Genomic DNA, 24,876 nt, shown 5'->3' on the forward strand with positions numbered 1-24,876 from the left:
ACATGATAAGGGCACCTCTAGTGTCCGTTATCAAATGGTTAGGCGGACAGACACCCGTTGAATGGGTTATATATATAGATTCTTCCCCTATTGGGGTTTGCATGCAATGGCGTCTCCCCAGCATACACACAAGTGTTTATTGCTGTGTATTCAGTATTTATTTTCTTTTATTACAAATTAGATGATACCAGTAAGGCTTGACTGGAAATATGAAACAAAAATACAGTTATACCTATCTATACACTTTCCATGAGTAAAAATGGGTAATATGTGTACAACCAGGAGTTTATTCCTTCTGAATAAAGTTATAATAATGTAAATTTTAAAAATTCTTTGCATATTTTCATAAACTGTAAACATCAGTGTGAAATTTCAGCTTGTTTTGAATTTGATGTTTAGTTCTAACTCTGTCAGTCCTACATGCAGGTCATTCTGCACATTAAGCATATTTCTGTACTTCATTTTAACTGTAGCCATTGCTGAAAATCCAAGCTTTGCACAGGCACTCATTGGAAATTGAAGGAGCCCTTCCAGAGCACTTTTTGTAATTTCTATACACTCACTCCAAATTGAAGCCAAAATTCTGGAAGTGAAATTTTGCAAAAGACTATTTTTAGTATCTTGTTGCTCAAAAGTTCAAGTAATTGCTCTTGACCAACCATGCTTGATTAATTCTGGAATATCACTCACTGTCACTTTTTATAACAGAATTTATAATAGAGCTATTATCAGCTTCCTCTGCTATGAATTTTGTAAGCAATGAAACATTTCAGTAACCCCACAGTTAATATGAACTTTTCAAACATTTAGCTTCTTCACAAAGCCTTTAATTTTGTCTTGTGTATCTGAAATATATGAGTTTTTCCTTTCAGTGACACATTCAAACTGTTTAGTTTTTCAAAAATGTCTGCCAAATAGGCCAGTATTGCTAAAAATTCAACATTACACATAAGTTCTACTAATTCCTTTTTCCCAAGCAGAAAAATTCTAAATTTATCATGAAAAGATGCTGTAGAACTTTCCATGCAACAGCCTGACTTCACAGTGAAAAAGCAGATTCTCATGTTCAGATCTAATTTCTTCACAAAAGTTAAGTAAAGCAACGAGTCTGTATTGGCTGAGATTTGATGTAATTAACAATCTTAAGCAGCATCCATAAGAATACCAGGTATAATTGACTGCATTTTTTGGCAGTCAAAGCATCACAATGTATCATACAATGAATCCATTTTACTGCCAGAGTTATGGCTTTCACTGGAGTTACAGGCCCCTATTCTTCCATCATACCTCATAGCTGCAGTGCCATCAGTGCGTAAACCTATACAATCAATCCAAGTCAAGTCTTTAACATAGACAAATACTTTTTCCCCAATCAGAAACCATGTTGATATACGTTTTTGTTGTTTAAGCACTATAAAGTGCAATTAATCGACCACTAGGCTTTATAGTGCTTAAACAACAAAAAAAAAAAAAAAATAGACAAGTAAATGAATGTGTGTTCACCTGACATTGGGATCATTTTACAAAACATTAACTTATCTCTTATATTTCTTTCCATATATGCTATGGAAGGAAATATAACAAATAACAAATAAGCTGAGCCTGTGATGAAATATTGGTTGATTCACTGACTTGTGAGTTGTAACACAAATACAGTATTTGGCTTTCTTTTACTTGTTAAATTAACTCTTTTCAAATCTATAGCCAAGTCATTGATTTGCCATGAGAAATGTTGTTAAGGCATTACAAACTATTCCACTGTCAAATAATACTGTTTGTATTATTTGACAGTGGAATAGTTTGTAATTTCTTACATTTAATTTCTTACATGCTGCTGTAAGTATGTAATTCAGCATGTAATTTCTTACATGCTGCTGTAAGTAACAAATTCTCAGCAATAGTTTGTGATTTCTTACATTTAGCAATTTTTATAGCCAATACATAAGAATATTTCAATGCTTTCTGCAATACTATAGCTTCTTTTGACATTACAATCTTCTGCTGTTTCAATTCCATCTCTTTTCAAACAAAAACTTATGATCCTTGTGTACATAATCTTCATGAACTGTTTCCAGATGTCTTTCAAGCTTCATGGGTCTAAGGCTGTCATTAGCCTTAGACTTCAAATCAGGGCCTGATTTAAGGCAATTGGAGCGATATGTGCCAATCGGGCCCTGTGCTTGAAGGGGCCCCGCAGCACATCAAAATTTATATATTTAAAAACTAGCAGACCCCGCCACGCGTTGTTGTGGCTCAAAATGTATCTATTATAAATTTATAACACTTTCCCCGTGGGGGGAATTTTTCGAAAAATTTCTTTTTAGTGTACATTCTCTTGACGTACCCTATTAAAACGCAATCAAAAACGCAAAAACCCGCATCTAAAATAGTATAATAGAAGCCAAGTTCTTCACGGTAAGCCTTAATCCTGTCTCTCTCCCCCGCGGGGGAATATTGAAAAATTTCTTCTTAGTGTACATTCTGTTGACGTACTCTATTAAAACGCAATTAAAAACGCAAAAACCCGCATCTAAAATAGTACAAATAGAAGGAGAGTTCTTTACCGTAAGCCTTAATCCTAATCATCTCCCTTCAGTGGGGTTAAATTTCGACATGTATATTATATAAAAACACCTGCGTATTCGAATGCAGCATTGTGTCAAAATTTCAAAGGAATCAGTAGGAACAAACAAACATTACATTTTTATTTATATAAATAGATAGAAGATAATCTGCTTTAGTTCATTTTCACAGAAAAGCATAATGCCTCACAGAAAAGCAAACTTAGGACGTCGTACTCGTAGTGCTATCTGTAGACATAAAAGCCTTAACCTAGATTATATATTTTAATTTATATGAATGTTTAATGGAATAATATACAGCCTATGTCCACCCTGAGGTTCCATTCTAAATATTGGTGAAAGAATTTTTGAAATCGGATGAGTAGTTTCAGAGATTACCTGCTGCAAACAAACTTACGAACATTACCTCTTTATAATATTAGTATAGATAAAATTCAGTTATATTCATTCATCAACATAGAAGATTTTTCATGGCAAAAATTTATGTAGTTATATTCATTTAAAATTATAGAAATACTAAAACATATCTACGTATGTTTATATTCAATAAAATGTAGTTGTTTTTATATTTGGTACAGGTTTTTTAATGTAGAAATTTGTCTACCTTATGGTTCATGACTTGATTTTTATAATTGGATTTTGTTTTAAATAACTATTTAAAATCTATATTTCAATATGTAAATTAACTGTTAATTAATTTTGTTATTTAGAGTTTGTGGGGTCCTGCAAAAAAAAATTCAATTGGGCCTCGCACCTATTGCATTCGGCCCTGCTTCAAATGATACACTGGGGCTGTTGAATGCCAGATTTGCTATGAAAACAAGAAAATCCAAACTTGGTATAACTTGTGTCATATTGCCTGCATTTTTTTGTTTTCCTTTATCAGTGGCTATACTTGGGTTGTCAGTAGTAATCCTGCTACTATTACTAGATTCACTTTGGTTTGCAGATTCTTCATTACTCATATTTCTCTTCAAATAGCAGTGCATTCTAAATATCAAGACAATTGGTTTAGTTTAATAGGTAGATTAATTAAGTATAATATATGGCAACAGTTCCAACAAATGTTATTTGTGCGATGATAGAAAACATATTAGAGAGTGATGGAAAAACATCATGTGCTTGTGGAGGACTATCACATTGTGTTTGGAGGAGTGTCTGTTTTTATCCGCATACACTCATTCATCAGTCAAACACTGAATAGTATTGCATACCTTCCCTGAAGATTTGCAGTCCAATAATATATTTTCAATATATCCAAATTCATTCTATAAACACCTTTTTGGCTGCTTGGGTTCACTTTTATTTAGCTAATGTTTTCAGTCTAGTCTAATAGGCCATCCTCACACTGCAATTTTTATTAGACTAGGCTGAAAATGTTAGCTAAATAAAACAAATCCCAGCAGCCAGAAATGTGTTTATGGAATGATTTTGAATTATTCTGCTGAGGTTGATGTAGTTTATTGGTCAATATAGCCACATTATAATTTCAATATGATATGATGATTTCACTAATAAACAATGATTCATATAATTTTTTCTATATCTTTATTTATGAATTCAGTTATTAAAAGTGAAATAATTATTCTCAAACATATTATTAATAAAACAAAACATTTGTTAATGGTTAATGATTTATTTACATTGAATTTTTTAAAATTTACTAAGCAATTCAATGTAAATAAAAACAAAATTAACTTAATTTTACACTAACTAGATTTAATTTTCCAAAATTAAAAAGTATATTAACTATATTGTTAATTGACAATATATTAATATATGTTATAGTGCTTAAACAACAAAAAAAAAAAAAAAAAAAAATAGACAAGTAAATGAATGTGTGTTCACCTGACATTGGGATCATTTTACAAAACATTAACTTATCTCTTATATTTCTTTCCATATATGCTATGGAAGGAAATATAACAAATAACAAATAAGCTGAGCCTGTGATGAAATATTGGTTGATTCACTGACTTGTGAGTTGTAACACAAATACAGTATTTGGCTTTCTTTTACTTGTTAAATTAACTCTTTTCAAATCTATAGCCAAGTCATTGATTTGCCATGAGAAATGTTGTTAAGGCATTACAAACTATTCCACTGTCAAATAATACTGTTTGTATTATTTGACAGTGGAATAGTTTGTAATTTCTTACATTTAATTTCTTACATGCTGCTGTAAGTATGTAATTCAGCATGTAATTTCTTACATGCTGCTGTAAGTAACAAATTCTCAGCAATAGTTTGTGATTTCTTACATTTAGCAATTTTTATAGCCAATACATAAGAATATTTCAATGCTTTCTGCAATACTATAGCTTCTTTTGACATTACAATCTTCTGCTGTTTCAATTCCATCTCTTTTCAAACAAAAACTTATGATCCTTGTGTACATAATCTTCATGAACTGTTTCCAGATGTCTTTCAAGCTTCATGGGTCTAAGGCTGTCATTAGCCTTAGACTTCAAATCAGGGCCTGATTTAAGGCAATTGGAGCGATATGTGCCAATCGGGCCCTGTGCTTGAAGGGGCCCCGCAGCACATCAAAATTTATATATTTAAAAACTAGCAGACCCCGCCACGCGTTGTTGTGGCTCAAAATGTATCTATTATAAATTTATAACACTTTCCCCGTGGGGGGAATTTTTCGAAAAATTTCTTTTTANTTGGACACCCCTGATCTAGACGTGTTAATCCTTAAATATACTTGTATATTGAGCTAGAAGTATATATAATATATACTTGTGGCCCAAAACTCCTTGACTTCTTCCAATGCGGCCCAGAGAAACAAAAAGGTTGGACACCCCTGGTCTAGATGGATAGCAATCCAGACCTAGAACACTTCTACTTTTGCATTCCTTCGTTTTCTCTCTTTTTTCCTCTTTCTTCTTCTCTTTTTCCAGACCTGTGAGTCTTTTGTCTTTTATTATCTTCTAATCATTTAGCATCTGCTGATTGGTTGGGCTCTGCATTCCATTGGCTGATCAGTGTGTGATTGACTTTGGGTTGCAAGTAGAAAATAAGAAATAAAAACAAAAAGAAACATAAAACAGCAACAAAAATTTTAAAAAACTAATAATTTTGGTCTCAAACAGTTTATATATATATACAATATTATATAGTAATTTTCTGAATATTTCAGTTATCAATGATGATTTTATTTTAATTAGATATAAAAATAGAAATATTTCAAAATTTTTATCAAACTATTAAAGTGTATACATATCTATTACACAAAAGCAAAACAGAAATTTTTGTATTACAAATACATACACAGATGTAATATGAAATAATCATTTCAGTGTTAAGTATTCAAAAGCTGGCTGAATGGTTAAGGTATTAAAAGTGTCAGTGTGCCACTCTGGAGACCCAGGATCAAATCTGAGAGAAGAACTTTAGGAATTTTTCATGGATGATCTGTCCCAGATATATTGGGATGTGCATCCCTAACAACCCAGTTACTCAAACTGTGGGTCTGACCAAACCCATGATGGATCTGGAAAAAGATCCCTCTTAATTTAATTAATGTCCATAGGGCAGGGAGGAAAGAAAAATGTATTCAAGAAGTATCTAATGAGAAACAATTCCAATTCCTTTAAAAATATAACAATAAAGCAGATTTTTTGTTATTGTTGTATTTGTTGTTGTCAAAATGTGAAATATAAACTAATGTGAAATTCCATTCACTTACATAAATGGCCAAAGTAGTAACATGACAATGATATCTTTGATGAAACATTCATATCATTGCTCAAACACATTAAATATTCACATCTTTCACCAGACATCATGCTGTTTACAGTCTAATACAGTCTACAATGACCAGGCATTGAAATAAATGGTAGTCAATCATTGGTCATTGTTGAATATCAATATTATGAACTCTTTTTTTTTTTCTGGCTCACTTTTTTCTTAGAGCATCACACACCTATGATTATTTTAAGAACATTTATTTTGTTATACAACACATGCATACACAATGTTTATTTTTTGAGGACTTCCTGTGTCCCATCATTTAAAAAAAGAATGAATAGGAGGAAAGCCTAAATAGGACAAACTCTAGTGTAGGTCTATATTACTTTTCTGTTTCCTGGATACATTTTATTCACATCTTATTTGTATTTATACTGTTTAGGCTTACAGGACAAATATGCCTATGCACCAATTCTCTTGTGATGTTACATATTTTTGTGATATCTCCTTCACTATTCTGTTTCTTCCACCATAACTGATTTCATTGTGTATTTTTGAAAGAATATCAAACAGTTCTTCATTTTTAATATAATAAATTATTTTATCTGAATTAAAGTTTATTGTTTGATGAGGCTCATTCTGCCATTGAAAACCAGCACATCATATTTCATAAACAATCTGTAATGTATTAATAATTGAGTACTTTTTTGGCCAGGTATCTTTAATATTTCTTTTGTTATCCTTACCACTACAATTTTTTGACATATTCATTTTGGAAAATTCGTGGAGAAGAGAAAAGCGAATAAGTTCACTTTGAATAAACTTATTCTCTTTTCTCACTCACTAATTTGTAAAACTCAGTATAAAACTTTTCTTCCATTTTTCACTACTATAACCTATACTTTAAAGAACAGAACAGGAACAAAAGTAACAAAAACAATATAAAATTACATTACATGGAGTGCAGTGGTTGCCACAACAGTTCACATTTTTGCCCAAGCAGCAATGGAGTGTTGTTGTTTTAATACATTGCCAATATTGCCCGTCAGAGATCTGATTGACATCCTTATTCTGTCTATTCATTGTCATTGCCTTATACAATGCACAAATGTGAATGACCAGTTATTTATACAATTTTGTATCTTCACATTATTGACTTATGGCTATTTTAATGATCAGAAACAAAGCAATTTGGCTTAAAAGTAAGCAGGCAGTTAAACTGCCTTCTCTTAATAAATTTAATAATTAGAAATCCAGCAGATCATATGGAAATTGACTTGTGACTCCTGAATTGTATTGACCAATATATAAAATTAATTTTCATTGTTAATTGTAAAATCAAATATTTAAAATCTTTTAATGTTTCCAAATATCTAATTTAATATTTATATTAAATATATCAAATAAAAAATGTTTGAGCATAAAAATTTTTTGTTCATTCAGTGCTGGAATTAGCATTTAGGTGTTAATTGTTGTGTTAAATATTAAATTAATTATGATCAAGTACTATAGATCTGCAATAGATATAACAAGTAAACTTTTCATATGTTTATGAAGACACTTAAAGTTAGAATTTAATTTGTATGTATGCAATAAAAAGTTTAATCATTACTGTTAATGATTTCTTCTATCAATTCTAATCCTGGATAATCCAATGCAATAATTCCCCAGGATCTTAACTCTTGATATTCCAAAAATTTCAGAAGATTTTGATTTAAAGTATTGGCCACAGAATATGGATAGGCAAACCAACTATGTCCACAACAATAAGTAACAAACAACTTATTAGGATTGTTTTCTATAGATTTTAAGTGGCGATTTATATCCTCCCAGGTAGAAGCAACAGAAAATATAGTAGGAACATTTTCTTTTTGGAATAACTCCACATGACTATTTCCTATTCCTATTTCTGCATTAACAAATGGTTTCAGTAAGACAATTTTACCCCTGACCATTTTCATTTTTGGTATACTATCATTAAGCCAAAATTTTTCTTTTCCGAATGCATTTATATAAGAATGTAACAGATTATTCCAGTTTTCGATATTTTCGTCTCCATCTGGTGTTACATTTAAGATAATGCATTCACTATCGTTATCGTTCAAAAAACCGAAAATACTACATAAAACATCTGAGAAACTTGTTCTCTGGTTGACTTTTCTTTGATAGATATAAAGTTTTTCTTCTTCACATTTACAATTAACGTCTAAGAAGCGTATACCGGCCTGGAATTGTTTTTTAATAGGAAATGTTTGACATTGATAAGCGTCACCTCCGTAATAAACTACAGATCCGTGAGAGCCTGCTATTGATATATCAGCCAAGCTTTTGTCGTCTGGAATCTGGGACATCCAACGTGATCGATCATTCTTTATATCCGGATCATATGAAGTATTATAATGATCTGTAGTTGTCATTTCCGTTCGTCTCTAAATATATCAATAATTTGAATATTAAATCTAGTTAATATACTTCACAAAAATATCATACTTACCAATTTTTAATGTAATTATTGATCTCTTAAACTATACAGTATTTGAATAAGCTTACAAGTTAGTTTCGTTTTCGTATTTCGGTATCGTTCGGGATTCGGAACTACTAGGAACGGTTCCACACCTAGTGTCGAGATAGTTCCAGTCGGAACTACTAATGCATTCTTCATTTTGTACTTTAAATATTAAATATTCACATCTTTCACCAGACATCATGCTGTTTACAGTCTAATACAGTCTACAATGACCAGGCATTGAAATAAATGGTAGTCAATCATTGGTCATTGTTGAATATCAATATTATAAACTCTTTTTTTTTTCTGGCTCACTTTTTTCTTAGAGCATCACACACCTATGATTATTTTAAGAACATTTATTTTGTTATACAACACATGCATACACAATGTTTATTTTTTGAGGACTTCCTGTGTCCCATCATTTAAAAAAAGAATGAATAGGAGGAAAGCCTAAATAGGACAAACTCTAGTGTAGGTCTATATTACTTTTCTGTTTCCTGGATACATTTTATTCACATCTTATTTGTATTTATACTGTTTAGGCTTACAGGACAAATATGCCTATGCACCAATTCTCTTGTGATGTTACATATTTTTGTGATATCTCCTTCACTATTCTGTTTCTTCCACCATAACTGATTTCATTGTGTATTTTTGAAAGAATATCAAACAGTTCTTCATATTTAATATAATAAATTATTTTATCTGAATTAAAGTTTATTGTTTGATGAGGCTCATTCTGCCATTGAAAACCAGCACATCATATTTCATAAACAATCTGTAATGTATTAATAATTGAGTACTTTTTTGGCCAGGTATCTTTAATATTTCTTTTGTTATCCTTACCACTACAATTTTTTGACATATTCATTTTGGAAAATTCGTGGAGAAGAGAAAAGCAAATAAGTTCACTTTGAATAAACTTATTCTCTTTTCTCACTCACTAATTTGTAAAACTCAGTATAAAACTTTTTTTCACTACTATAACCTATACTTTAAAGAACAGAACAGGAACAAAAGTAACAAAAACAATATATNGTTTATTTGAATCGTCAACATATATTACATTACATTTCTACTTCAGATATACTAATAATACATTCTAATAATACTAATATATCCTAAAAATAGCAGATTGTCATTGGCAACGGCAAAAGAGTGGAAACATCATTCGCACTTGTTCGAAAAAAGTCCGTTGTTTGCAGCGTCCGTTATACGAGGCACCACTGTATGTCCGGCATTTCCCGGCCAAAAAGTAAAGGGATAAACGTTAAAATGAAAATCATATTAAAAGTTTCGTTCTTTTTGCTTACCATTGTTCTGTTTATCACAAAGTATCGAGGATATCAACTCAGGAGAAGAGCATCCAGATTTAATGGAAATCTTTAATTTTCCTCGAAGTTCCAGGGATATGTATAAAAAATTTGGTGCAAATCGGGCGAAAGGTTTAAGAGTTAATAAGGGGGATGAAATCGGGAAAAGTAGGCTGTCCAGTTTCATAGTATACATTTTCCTTGGATTCCCAGATAATAAGCATGAAAAATTTGGAGCAGAGTGACCAAAAAGCTAAGAACAGAAAGACACAACATTTTATTATCTATATACAGCATATATATATATAAACCGACGAGGAACCGTTTAGTACAACAGATTAGGTAATTCCGACAGAACCGTCTAGCCAGACCTGCACAACTTGATTGACAATAGGTAGAGGGTCAAAATTAAAATAGTCTAAACTTCTAAGATTGGTTTTTAATGACTTACTTTTCAAGTAAAGTATAGTTAATGATCAGCAATAACAGCAGTGACTCCCCGCCAAGTAAAAAAGTCACTGACTATACGAGTATATACAGGAATTCAGAGTTGCTGATTTTCGGGGGTCGATTTCTCCGGCCCCAAAACACCTGAAGTAATTCCGAATATCTTGTTCGAAAGAAAATTGTTTTCTTAGATAGTGTGCAAATTTTCAAGATTTTCTATAAAGCGGTTGCCGAAATAAATGCAACTGAAAAGTGCAAAACTCGCCGAAAAAAACCGCTGTATTTTCTTCTCCTCCTCCTCTTTCTTCACCGGCACTGCAGATGCTCGTAGAGAAAAAACTACTGGGTCTAGAAAGCTGAAACTTTTAGACTTTCTCGTTATCAATGAGGTTCTGGTCAAACTTCCAGGTTGATAGGTTAAAGTTCACGGTGGTTTCCCCGTAGAGCTAATTCAGTTTTTCGCTTTAATTTTATGTCTATAAGGATAAAATTGCGTGTAAATAAATGAATTTTATTCGAAATATTACTTAGAATTACAAAATCTTAAATTTATGTGAATTAAAACTTTTCATGACGATTTTTCTAAACGTCGGTCGGCGGCGCGTTCGGTTGACAATGTATTTGGTCGGCGACGCGTTCAGTCGGCGGTCGCTGAGCGCCAATCGATATTATATTCTGACATAATAATACAATTATTAAACAAAAACAATTGATATCCAAACAAAAACATCCGAGATGTAAAAATATTTCGCCAAGTAAAAGCTTATCTTTACCAAAAAAAAAAAAAATTTCACTGTCATCCAAATTATCATAATTTTCTACTTGGCGCAACTTTTTTTTTATTTGGATAGACTGAATGGTTCCTGCTACTTCGCATTTTTACAGCCCAGACAAATTTATGAAACGAATTGTTTTATTTAAATAAAGGGGGAATGTTCCCAGTTTTGATATTTTGTGTATGTGTTAGGCTCAAAGAACAAAAACGCTCATTCAGCGAAAAAAAGGTCCACAACGCATTGTGACTAACTCAAAAGGAACACAAAACGAAATTCGCGTCGTAGCTTTCGTGATATTTGACCACAACGCGTTCTGAACGTTAGCTGATGCAACCACGATAGAGGGTGATACGATGCACAGTGGTTTGTAACTTTAAAATATGGGTTCTAGCCTCGAAACATTTCTATTTACAATTTTTAATAATGAACATCAGCTCTACAAGTTTTCTAGAAATTTAATTTTCATATTTTAAAAATTTCAAAGAAATAAAATGTATGGAGAAAAATACACATTTGGTTTTTTTGTTTTGCTTAAAAGTGCTAAAGATCAAACTACATATACTTGTAGGTGCTCGATGCACTCTACACGATGACATAAAAATCGGCTGCTAAAGTTAAAAACTAAGTTTTCGTTCTTTGAGCTCATTGCTAAAGAACGAATAATAAATAAGTCTCATTGCTGCAGAATGAAAGTGCGATTTTACATGTCCCCTTTTTGAATGATTTATTTTACTGTAAACATCATAGTTGAACTGATGCACCATATCCATAAACTTATGCAATGCTGAAAAAAATTTCTTGCCCCTTGATAAATGCTAAAGTGAACATCCTGTATATAGCCAGTAGGGTATCAACCAGCAAACTTTAGAGCTCAATTTTACTACAAACAGATTGTTGACATTTTTACAATTTTCTTTGGTTAATGTGTAAATGAAAATCAAAAGCATTAACATTTAAAGAATTTGACAGAATTTTATGAAGGTGACATTGACATCCATCTCTGAAAATGAAGTTAACCAGTTCTTTCACTGAAAAGCAAGTTAGATTGGAAAAATCATTTAATCTATCAAGTTTATTATATATAACTATGTAATTGATGGATTTGTGATGTTTCCTAACAAAAAAACTATTTTGTATATATAAACATCTTATTAATTATTACTTAATTTCTAATTATTAATTGTAGCAAAAAATAGCCCGNAAAAATTATCGAATACATATTTATATATTACTTAGAGGAGTGTTTTAGCTTTGAAATAAAAAGTTTCTACGTTCTATCTTTATTAGAACTCTATTTATTGAATCTTTTATTCTGAGGTCACGTGATGACATCAGAATTTCCGGGTCTCTTTCAGTAACAAGTCCGCCCCTGGTCGGAGTCGGATGGTAAGGAAAAGTCGGAGTTGGAGTCGGTAGATTTTTACGCGACTCCACAACCCTGAGTAAGATCTTCATTAAGTCCCAACCCACTGGAGATAGGCTACGTGACCAAACTGTATCTTTTCTTATCCTCGACCTTTAACCATTAAAATTTAATAGCATCAATGGCCCTTACATACAAATTACGGTGCCAAATTTCGTCTCTTAAACTTTACCCCATCCTGAAATATTAAACGAATAAATACTGTGATTTCTGCGAGTTATATAAAGGCATACAACCCAGATTTGATAACATAAAATACAATTATTTATTAACTCGCTAGTTCGAATACAGGATTTCATAGGATACCAACAATTCTAGTTGTCCCTTTTCCCGAACCGAACATCCGATTAACTAAAGTTGTCTTACTTAATACTAGGTTCCTACTACTGTACTATTTAAACTAATTGAACGTAGCCGGCTTAATCGAAGATTCAGGTGAAAGAAAAGAATAAGGAAAGAGGGTACCCAAAACTTGATGATGCAGGTTGAAGTGTGTGGGTTCGTGGATGAGGCTTCTCGTCGGTCAAGGGGGGCTGATTCACTCAATTCTTGTTTCACACTGAGATATTAATCCAAAAGGGGCGATCCGTCTGGTTCTTCTCAGTCCAGTTCCTTTTTCTTTCTCTTGTTCTAAGGTCCTCTTTTTCTTCTCTCACCATACAATCAAACTTACAGAGGAGGCTTTCCTTTCGACCTCCTCTTTCCACTTCCTTCCTTCCAGTCTCTGTCCTTTCCCTTCTCCCCTCACTTCCAGTCTGCCCTCATTTTTCCTCTCCACTCACTCCCTTCATTCTCCCCCTTCTTAACTCCCCCTCATTCCTCCCCTCACCTCAGTCCACTCATATCCCCTCTCAAAAGCCTTCCATTCATTCCTTTCATCTCAGTTCACCCACACATTAAAGTCAATGGGAAGACGATAAGATTATAGAAGAGTAAACAAATAGGACAGACGAAGGTAAAGTGAAGATATATATACATATATATATATACGGTTTAAATTACGGTTTAAAATATGGCGTGTAGCCACAATACCAACACATATTTCCGGTATCAGTTGTTTTGACTTTTTTGGGGGTTCAGAGGTATCAAAACACTACGATTTCAAAAACTCTGAGGGTCAGATGTGACACGATTACTATATTTTATTATAACAGTCAAGAATATAACCCATATTACATTAAAACAGCCAGGAAAATAACAAAAAAATAAAAATTTGAGATGATTACATTACTTTCCCGTGTTATACTATAACAACCGGGAAAGTAAAAGAAATTTGAATACCAATTAATTACATTTCTTACTTAAGATTTTTATAATAAAATCACATTAATGCACTAGTTACATCCTTATTTCCTTTTATATCCTGTACATTTTTCGGCGGCCGCAAGTTGTGCAGGTTCGACGGAACAGTTCCACACTAGGATCATTTCCAACAGTGCAGTTCCATAAGCAGAATTCTATCGTGTTTAAAGGTTGGCGACATCTGTTGACAAATATTTTAATTTTCATAATTAAGCCATTATCAAGAAATATTACTTTAGATGTATTTCCGAATATTTTGCCTCTCGCCATTTCCACTGTATCATCTAATTCGACTCATATGCTAGACATATAAGATTGTTGCTTATGACTATAGTATTTATATCTTTATAGCCTATTATAGCACTATCGTACAGAGCCGTACTATGATACAGAGAGACGGCATGGTAAGAGGGCGGTATAAGAAGCATTTAAGGGCATTTCGAAGATTTGCATCATACTGAGAAAATCTACCGCACGGCCTTGCTCTCGTATCTTTTTTATTTCAATTAGTTCCATTAAAGTTTCTCAAAAATATATTTTATTACATATGTTTCAATTTTCGTACTTTTCAGAAACCAAATACGAAATATTGTCTGCAAGTTACTATTTTCAGTTTTTAACGGATTGTATTTATACTCTCCGCGTGGAGAAACGCAGAAGATTACTAACGATATTTACTGTATTTAATAGTTGGATTATATAAAATAAGGAAATTTCGTACTAATCTTCAAAACTTTACTTAAAAATTAAATTTATGAATATGCTATAATTTATGCCAAATTTAAAATATTGACTACAATAAATTCAGCAGTTTGTGTGTATTTCCTGTTACGGTTTATATAAAACGTGTCGTTTTAATAGACAATTAATATACAAAAACTTAATAAGAATATAATTAAGATTTCTCACGAGTTAATCAATTTTTTTGATGTTAGTAGATTTTCTACTGCTACACGTTTTAAAAATAAAAGCCGAATAAAATTTACCGTTATTTGATCAGCTGCATGTTGTAATACTTTAAAATTATTTTAGTAGAGGGATAGAGTAGTGAATGATAAATTCACTACTGTAGATTTTACTGTAGAATTAACTTAGATAAAATAATTCGTTTCGAGTTAAAATTTTGCATGGAAAATGTGAACAATAGACTATATATATATATATGAAATAAATAATACTAACAATGAAACTGGGAAGTTCAAATTTATAACGGGAGTTGCGAAACATTTTTCCTGTTGTTGTTGATCTACTACGATGAACGGTCGTATTGTCGTCATATTAAGTTTTTCGCTTGTATACAAATAGATTGAAGTAAGTCAGTTTTTTTTTCTTTTGTTTGATATTACTTATAAATAGTAAATATATCTAATTATGTTATTACCTTGAATTTAGTTTTAAGGTAATTTATTTCAGAGATAATGTTGTTCGAAATGTAAATGTAAGAAAAACAAATCTAAATTTTAACATAAAGATATTAATTAAATCGGAAAATGCTAATAATTTTAAAAAGTGTTATAATCAATAGCTTTAGTGATTAGTAAAAGTGCTCTCTATCAACATTGACCTAAATTTACTTTGGTTTATAAAGTTAAAATAAAATTTCACAAGTTAAATGTATGTACGAGAAATAATTTTCCAGATAAAACGATCTTCGTCTAAGTTTGTAATGTTTGTAAAGAGAAATAAACTGATATTTTATAAAGTTTAAAATATATTGAAAATAATAACGCTGTTCCGATGACTGATTCTACAGTTTTTAAATCAGTTATAATGAGCGAATATATTAATGAACCTGTTTATGTATAGTTAAATTTGTTAATTGTAGTAGGCGTGTATAAATAGTTTGCAGTTAAATTCTGCTGTATGTTTGTATATTTTGATTTGATATATTTGATAATGCGAGCGTATATACGCAGTGAAGTAATTCTTTATTAAGTATTTCGAGAAAAACAGGAGCACATTTTTAATATCTTCACGAACCGGTTTTTTTAGGCTTTTCCAATGTCCGGATTATCACTTTCCTTGATTATAAATGAGCTTTACAGGCGCACCTACGGTTAAAATATTCCCCGCGCGAGAAGGTTAAAATGCTTTCCTTACGTAAATTAACTAACATGACTTCTACGTTTCTAATATAATCAAGCCATGTAAGTATAACTTACTCTGTATAATTATTAGATTTTTAAGAGAATCATTTTACTTAAAAATCATCTAACTAGTTATTAAAATTATTATTGAAATAGTATTAATTAGAACGTTCATGCAATCTCCATGTAATCATTTTTTAATTAAATTGTTATAAACTTTTACCTTTAGAACCTAACCAGATTAAGTAAAACTTGAAGTATTCGCATAACTTGATTATATATATAATTTGTTTAAAATATTTAGAATATTTTAAACATCTACACATCATTAAATAATAGGATACTGTATAATAATGTATATATGTATATATATATATTGAAATATTAATTTAATTCTAATCTTTGAGAATATTCAGAAAGAGACAATTGATATTTAGATGAATAGGTTAATTTAAATATTTTGAAAAAAAATAATTAAAGGAAGTCTAAAAGTATTTATCATTTGTTATTGTGGATATTTTAAGACCATATCCTGAATATATAAGTTTGATACGAGTATATTATCTTAAATATTTATATAAGGGATGTGTTTAAGAAATATATATATACATAGAGTACAGTGCTATTGTCTATTCTCTGTAATAAATCTTTAAAATTAGCAATCAGATTAATAAATACTTTAATGGAATAATTTTGTTTTTGCGTATACAAAATATGGAATTTAAATTTATGCTGCTAATTTTAATGGTTTTAATGAATGAAATACTTATTAATGTATTAATAAGGATTTATTTAATTGAATATCTATCGTGAAAATTACGATGTTATAAAATAATTACCGTATTTTACGGTATATGAGATGTATCTCCATTTCAGCATAGAATATTTAGGAAAAAAAAAATATTTAGTGTAGACTATTTAAGCCATCCCACGCTTTTGGAACTATGCTTTAATTTTTTTACTGTAATTTGGTTTAAAAATAATAAAATAAATTTAGAATGCACACTTTTATTTACAGTAGAACCTCGATTATCCGCCCTAATTGGGGACTGGGGTTGGTCGGATAATTGAAAAGTCGGATAACCGAAAAGTATGAAAAAATCCATTATTAGTGTAGTATATTATTATATCCCATGTAATTAGTATATTAGTATATCGCTATTAACCTATTTTGCGTTGAATTTTCATCGATGTTAAGCCTAACAAAAATTTTTTAAAATAATAATCGTCGCTATTGTAGCGCCACATCACTAGCGGACATTTGAAATTTGCCGACTAGGACGGTCGGTTAACCGAGGGGTCGGTTGATCGGGGGGGCGGATAATCGAGGTTCTACTGTATTAGGGAAAAATAGGAGTTTGAAAGAAGTCATTCACAATTAAAATTTATCATTAAAATATATTCTACACGAATACATGCAAAAGCTGTTTAGCTATATTAAATAATGCTAATACAATAATATGTTTAACTAAACAATAATGTTATATTCAAGAGTCTGATTAGCTAGAGGTCATTTGTAACCTACTGTACAGTACTGTACGTTTTCGTAAATATGAAGAAATTCATTAGCCTGCGAAAGATTGCAACTTCACTCGTAAGACCACATGATAATTTTTTCGCTTTATTCTTCTTCTTCTTTTTTTTATACAAAAATTTCGTTTTATATGCCGTAAAATACGGTAAATAAAATTTTCTAATTCTGTAAGATAGTGATAAACTTACTAATGAATATTTTATAGACCCCATAGTAAAAAATTTGGTCTCTATAAACAAATAATATATTATTAACTTTATATATTAATTATTATATTCTTTAAAATGATGACTGTTTAAAATAAGTTTAATATCTTTTTTTCAGAAAAAAATTCTTTCGTGTTTTGAAAATGGACCTAATTTTGAATACAGCACAATTATTGATCTTGATAGCCTTTATTTCGAGAGTAAAAACTCTCGATGTGATTAGACATTTTAATACTTATGGTCACTGCGATGTTTTTACAGTGCATGAATATTTATATATTTCTGGAAAAAAATGTGACAGTTTATATAATCTTCCTCCATCGCCTAATACTACTCATCTCTTCATAAATGGCACCTCGATTTCATCATTTGCAACGAATCATCTTAACAAATATTCAAATCTTTTACATTTGGAAGTTACTCATAGTAAGTTACAAGCCTTGGAATTTCATTCATTTTGCAATTTAACTGAATTGAGAATAATAAATTTTTCATATAACAGAATATCAGAACTACGTTCGGAGAAATTTTGTAGTTTAAAAAATTTAACAAATCTTGTTCTTGCACATAACGATATTACAAATGTGAAGAATATAACTCATTTATTATCGGAATACACACCATCATTAACCAACCTCGATTTGTCTGAGAATAATTTAACAACTATACAAAGCGATGATTTTCAATTTATGAACAACAATAACATTGAGGTTCTATCTTTATCATCATGCAATCTTAATCATATTGATCCGATATCATTCATGAATCTTCAAAAATTAAAATATTTAATACTTTCAAAAAATAATCTAACAATTGAAAATTTAAGTGAAATATTCAGAAGTCTCGCCGGTCATTCGTTTGAAGATGTAGATATTGCTTCAGCTCCCTCTTCATTAGATGTGTTGCCTGCATTAAGAGACTTAAATTTGATGAAACTTAAATTTGGCTTTACAAATATTCCTGTTATCAAGAAGACCGTGTTTGGCGATTTAAATAACTTAAAAGAACTTACCATAGTAAATGCTAATGTTATGAATATAACAGATGATGCTTTTGAAAATTTACCAAATTTAACCAGTTTAACAATAGTGCCTAATATTCTAAACAGTTTACCTAAAGGAATACTTCTTTCAAGATTACATTATTTAAATATTAGTGGAAGACCATGGAGTCCCAAAAGATTTACAATATTCGATTTTAGTTTTGCTTCAATGGGTAATTTACATACATTGGATCTTTCATTTAACTTTTTAATACGTTTATCGGAAACATCTTTTACAGGACTTTCAAATTTACGACATCTACGCATCAGAAGATGTGGAATACATCATATTCAAGATGTAACATTCGCACCTTTCTCAAATTTATTATCACTGGATATAAGTTTTAACTCCATTTTGATCACAAAATTACTGATTAAAAAAATATTTCCTCATTTAAAAGTACTAAAAAGTCTTACTTTTCAGCAAGTGCCATTAACACTTTCTGCAAGTGATAAACTTTTTTCCGAGTTAATACATTTGGAACATATTGATTTATCAAATTCTTCGTTAAATCTAGTTTCTCAAAATATTTTTGCTAATTTAAATAAAATTAAGCATATTTATTTATCGCATAATCTCATCAGAGAATGGAGAGAACCTATTTTTTCTCCGTTTCCAAATCTCATTTCTCTGGATTTATCTCACAACTATATTGTGACAGTAACAAGCTCAATGATGGGAGATTTTGAAAAAATTCCAAAAGTAGACCTTTCAGGGAATTCTTTCAATTGTTCCTGTGATATTTTACCCTTTATGGAATGGGTAAACAGCTCAGAAATTATCATTTCTGATTATTTTAAACACGATTATAATGGGTACAAATGTGATAGTCCAAAAGAATTGTTTAACTCTGAACTATTCAAAGTGCACAACTTTCTGGATAAAGATTGCAATGCAAATCCTGCATTTGCTGCTTTAATAGTATTAGCTGTTATTTTAATATTAATTCTTGTAGCAGTAGTTTCTGGATATTTATATAAATTTTATTTCGGAAGAAGATTGTTAAGTATTTCTGATGAAAATTTTACTTATGATGCTTTCATTTCCTATAACGCTAATGATTCTGATTGGGTCTTCAGCACTTTACTTCCTCGTTTAGAAACAAATACAAGTGATTTAAAATTATGCGTTTACGATCGCGATTTTGTTGCCGGTAGAGGAATTAGCGAATGTATTATGGAAAGCATTAAGTGCAGCAGAAGAACAATTTTGATTCTTTCGAATAATTTTCTGCAGAGTCCTTGGTGTAAATTCGAAACAGATTTAGCCCATCACGTTCTGATTGACGAAGAAAGAGAAGGCTTATTATTAATCAAATTAGAAGAATTGTCAAACCATTTAGTTACTACTCAATTAAATTATCTACTAAAGACAAAGATTTATCTAGAATGGAGTAATGATCCTAAAGAACAAGACCTTTTTTGGAAGAAGTTACGCCAAGCTTTAAAGACGAAAAAGAAAATAGTTAGTAAAATAATATAATTTTACGTAAATTATAATGATTAATATTTAAATTAAAAATTTGAACAAGTTTTATGATAAATTATCTACTTGAGGATCTCAACGTTTCGTAATATCTTATTGCACAAAACATTTCCTTTGAAAAATGATTTGTGTATTTCGTAAAAAAAAAATTACAAAATGTGCAAGTAATGCTAGTTGTTATTTTTTTAATTTATGTTTCATTTTTAAACTTCTTTCTTATTTAAAAATTAATTTTATTTTTAATTTTTTAAAAAGGGGTTTTAATTTTATTTAATTTATTATGTTCACTATTTTTGTGAATAAATAAATGCAATGGATTTTATAATTTTCTGAATTTTATTTATTTTAAATATTCTAGTATATAATTATGTGCACAGTAATATATGTAACATCTGTATAATATACAGTCAAACCTTGGGTTACGAACAAAATTTTGAACGCTATATTTGCTCCGGTTACCGTACAATATATTTACTCGGTTTCCGAACAAGCTACTTGGTAAAGTCGGCCACCGATTGTCAACTTCCTATGTTTCCTATGTTAAAGAAAGTGGATGGCCCGATCAATCAACGACAGGACTACCTATCTGAAATTCACCTCATGTCATCAGACGTCACAACACGAACCATGGACTACATTGTTATTCAAATTAGATTTCAATGCGCATAGGGGTAAGATACTACTTCCGGTTTTTGGTACGCGTCACAATTTAAATCATATTAATTAATTCATTCATTAATAAATTATTAATTAATGAAAAAATCGTTAATTAACATTTGCGTAATATAAATGACACCTAAGAATTCGTATTTAAAGATGCTTAATTCAAATTAAATAACAAACATTTATTAATATATTATACATTATAATATTAATGTTTAATATAATATTTATTAATACTAGATAGCCAGTTAATTAATTAAAAATAATAAAATGACAATTAAAACTCTGGTTTTTTACACCGAAACTGAAACTAAAATTAAAATCAAAATTAATTAATTAATTTAAATTAAAATTTAAATCAAAGAAACTGAAACATAATATTTGGGAAAGTGTGGATAAAGTACTTGTTGTCTGTCTTGGTTGATTTCGTTATATTTCATCCAGGCAGAGTCGAATCTATTTATAGCACTTTTTGTAAAGTTAGTTGGCCTGCAATTTGAAAAATATTGTAGACCTGCAAATTCCCACTGTCGTCCGTCTGTCTGTTGTTCTTTAATCTCGAGAAAGGAGTTAGATAGATAAGATATGGAAAGCTTGGGGCAGGAGCCCTCAATTGACTATATACGAACATCGGATGCAAACTGGAAGTCATGTTATTTCAATTCAAAAATTTTCTCCACAAAGGTGTTAGATAAATGATTAGCACGACTCGATTGCTAAAGGAAAAGTATGATGTACAGTACAGGGGCAAGCCACTACTAATTTGAGATGGAGAGCATATATTTTAAATTAAATAAATTAAAAATTGCAGTTCGGAATTGTGACGATGTTACAATAAAGAATTGCTTGTTTAGATTTCGGTTGGTGATGACAAGCATTTTGCTTTTAATATATATATCAAATGGATATAAATGGATATAGATCATAAGGCTCGATAGAGGCAAGCCATCAAGTAAGCGAGCGAGCGAACGAACGAACGACTCAACGAAGCGAACCTTACTATACTGGAATTAGAACACTTTCTATCCTAATTCACATTTTATTTAAAAACTAAAGATATACGCGTCATCTGTTATATTTTCCCTACGTACTGTACGTATCAAATTTGATCGAGTTCCGTCCATTCGTTCCGGAGATATCGATTTTTATCGATATTTTTATTTCACTTAAAAATTATTTTCTCCAGTCAAAAAAGTTACGTTTTGCGAAATGTCCGCTAAGTGCGTGCTCATCACTATGAACGTTATTTTAATTTAAGTTTTAATTTTAAATTTAATTTTTTTGAAGCTTAAATAAATTCAATATCATATTATTTAAAAAATTTGATTATTAAATTAGATTAATAACTTAATCTATAAATATATTAATAAATTAATATATTAACTCTGGACGTTCGAAATTAGAATCGTTGGAAATCGTTCACTAGAAGGTATCACTGCATATTTGTCTTTTATTAGGCTATGTATATTCGAATTTTGAAATAGTTTGGTGAGATTTGCGAGTAATTATTTAGAGTTAATGCACAAAAAAACAATTACAGAAGAATTTGCCTACGATATTTTCTAAACTAAGAATTACGTATCAATTTTGTCGCTAACCGCAAAGCGAATTGACTTGTATGATATATAATTATGGACCTGCGACATGGTTTCTTACACTCAGCCCGGCTGAATACCTATAACTTGATTTACGAGTATTACAATTCATTTGGATGCCACTGCACCTGCTAAGGATAAAATACCAGATAACGAATTGCTGCTGATCCTGTGTCTGCAAGTATATTCATTGACAATAAATTCCGTGCGATGCTCGACTTTATATGTTCCGAAGATCATTCAAACATTGAATCCAAAGATTGGATTCAAGGGCGAGGCACTCCATATTATTACATATTAATATAGATAAAAGATGCTTTCATACTTGGTGAAGCATCCAATGAAGAAGTAGCAAAATTTATTTCAAAATATGTCTTGCCGAATACAAAATTCAAAACTACATTGTACAAACGTTGTTACTCATCAACAACGTGTCGATAATTCATATTGCAAACGAAACAAGAAAGTTAAAAATAAGACTGTTAGCGTTTGTTGCTTTGGATTTCAAAGACCAGCCTCGGAGAAAATTGTTTGCGAGATGTTGTTACGTCTATTGCAAGAAGAAAAAATTAAAAAAGCAAAGTCGATTATGTGATTTGCCACGTACTGTACTCAGAAGAAGGCTTTATAAATGATTACAATTTTGCGATTTTGACTGTTTGGGAAGGAAACATGGACATACAGTATATTGGTGAAAAATCGACGATGTTGAGTAATTATATAAATAAATATATGACTAAGTCAGAAGAAAATAAGCTTGCAAATGCAAGCGATTATATGAATTCGTCGAATCATTGTGCTATTTGTGGTCGTTTACTGACTAATGGAAAATTTGGAGTTATGGAGACTGCAGATAACTTGGTACAATGTTGTACAGGACGGATTCTAAAACAACTATACAGTGGGTAATTGCAAATATTGCGAGGAGTTAAGTCACGTGCTCAAGTCGAAAAACTGGGATTTCACTTCAACAGATATTTTTTTATCTCTCACTAGCAGACAAGCCCGGCGTTGTTGGGCAAAAAGTAACGATAGCGAAGATTAAGATTATTACATTATAGCCAATCTTACCCGTTTTCACAGAATGCAAGGATTAGGTTCTCCTGTTTCCAGACTAATTAGAAAATTTTTAGATGGGTCTAAAATTATGTTTGATTTAACGCAAAAAAATCGCATCTGCGTCTGTAAATCACGCACGTTGCTTTCTCTTAGCACTTTCATTCTTAACACTTCTATTGTTGAAGCCTGTCCCTTTCCCCGCGGGGGGAATTTCAAAAAATCCCTTGTTAGTATGCGTTCTCGTGACGTACCCTAACCGTGTACCAAATTTTAAGTTTCAACTCTTAACCGTGCTGAAATTCTCACGATGAAATGCTCGTTTCCACGCTCGCCATCTATCCTAAGATAAATGTACTATACTATGCCACAAACCTTCGCAGGAGTGTATTAAACGCTTCCCAAAGTTTCATGGCAATCGGATAAATGGTATAGTAATGCATGAAGGACAGACAACATACATTCATTTATATATATATAGATTAGTAAATGATTATTATCCATAGAGATCAGAGAGATGGGAACATTTTGAGAAAATAGAAATATTTAAGAGTATATTTATAAATAATACTAAACGTCACAAATGAATGTTTCATTAATTTATAAATTGTAATGGAAAACGAAGCTCATTGCGACGTCGTTAAACTAAGAAAATCGAAAATCTTCAACACAAAAGACGTGACAGAGACCACTCATGCTTGCCAGTACTAGTATTATAGGCAAAATTGCTCCTTCAAATGGGATTCTCGACTCTGAAAACAAACCTAGCAGCCTCCTAGAGACTTACGTACAGAAAAGGCAAAACTTCTCCAGATAAAAAATTTACTCAGTAAATAAATTTAAAGAAAAATTACTTACGGTACCTGAGTTCCTATCAATTTAAATAAATAAATTAATTAATTAAAGAGGAGAAGAATTAACTCTTCCCTCTCTACCTGGCTGCTCTAATTATGGGTTTGGCCGAACCCAAGAGTGTCATAGGGGATAAAAGACCCTATTAATTTAATAATATTTCAAAGAAAATAAATAATATAATTACGTATCTTTAAGTTTTGAATGAGAATGATTTTTAAAAATTTTCTTAAATTCTATAATTACCTTTTAATTGCGATTATAGAAGGCATTATAAGATTTAAATTTGAAATGTAAGGCGCGTTTG

General features: G+C 30.8%; 2 protein-coding genes and 1 long non-coding RNA gene across 4 annotated transcripts; 1 reads left to right on the top strand and 2 right to left on the bottom strand.

Moving 5' to 3' along the window:
- Positions 1–6,490: 6,490 nt before the first annotated feature.
- On the bottom strand, positions 6,491–8,908 carry LOC111614402 (1-phosphatidylinositol phosphodiesterase-like). The gene is made up of 2 exons (XM_023355768.1): positions 8,773–8,908; positions 6,491–8,707 (listed from the first exon to the last, which is right to left on the bottom strand). The coding sequence occupies exon 2, from the start codon at positions 8,693–8,695 to the stop codon at positions 7,880–7,882; it is 816 nt and encodes a 271-aa protein (XP_023211536.1). The 5' UTR covers positions 8,696–8,707; positions 8,773–8,908; the 3' UTR covers positions 6,491–7,879.
- A 1,093-nt stretch (positions 8,909–10,001) lies between these two features.
- On the bottom strand, positions 10,002–24,876 carry LOC111614401. Its single transcript, XR_002754924.1, has 3 exons — positions 24,816–24,876; positions 14,048–14,229; positions 10,002–11,023 (listed from the first exon to the last, which is right to left on the bottom strand). It is a non-coding gene; the product is annotated as an uncharacterized LOC111614401 (long non-coding RNA).
- On the top strand, positions 15,278–20,569 carry LOC111614398 (toll-like receptor 4). Of its 2 annotated transcripts, none has more exons than XM_023355766.1 (2): positions 15,278–15,359; positions 17,994–20,569. In XM_023355766.1, exon 2 carries the CDS (start codon positions 18,019–18,021, stop codon positions 20,398–20,400), a length of 2,382 nt encoding a protein of 793 aa, XP_023211534.1. In that variant the 5' UTR covers positions 15,278–15,359; positions 17,994–18,018; the 3' UTR covers positions 20,401–20,569. The 2 variants fall into 2 exon arrangements, with proteins under 2 accessions (XP_023211534.1, XP_023211535.1); XM_023355767.1 differs by lacking the exon at positions 15,278–15,359 and adding an exon at positions 15,734–16,195.

Source organism: Centruroides sculpturatus, unplaced genomic scaffold, assembly GCF_000671375.1.
Source record: "Centruroides sculpturatus isolate CEXI.00-Female unplaced genomic scaffold, Cexi_2.0 scaffold2022, whole genome shotgun sequence".
Taxonomy (NCBI): domain Eukaryota; kingdom Metazoa; phylum Arthropoda; class Arachnida; order Scorpiones; family Buthidae; genus Centruroides; species Centruroides sculpturatus.

Bases quoted from the DNA above. Each gene is read 5' to 3' on its own strand.
- LOC111614402 (XM_023355768.1), bottom strand. From the start codon at position 8,695: ATGACAACTACAGATCATTATAATACTTCATATGATCCGGATATAAAG.
- LOC111614398 (XM_023355766.1), top strand. From the start codon at position 18,019: ATGGACCTAATTTTGAATACAGCACAATTATTGATCTTGATAGCCTTT.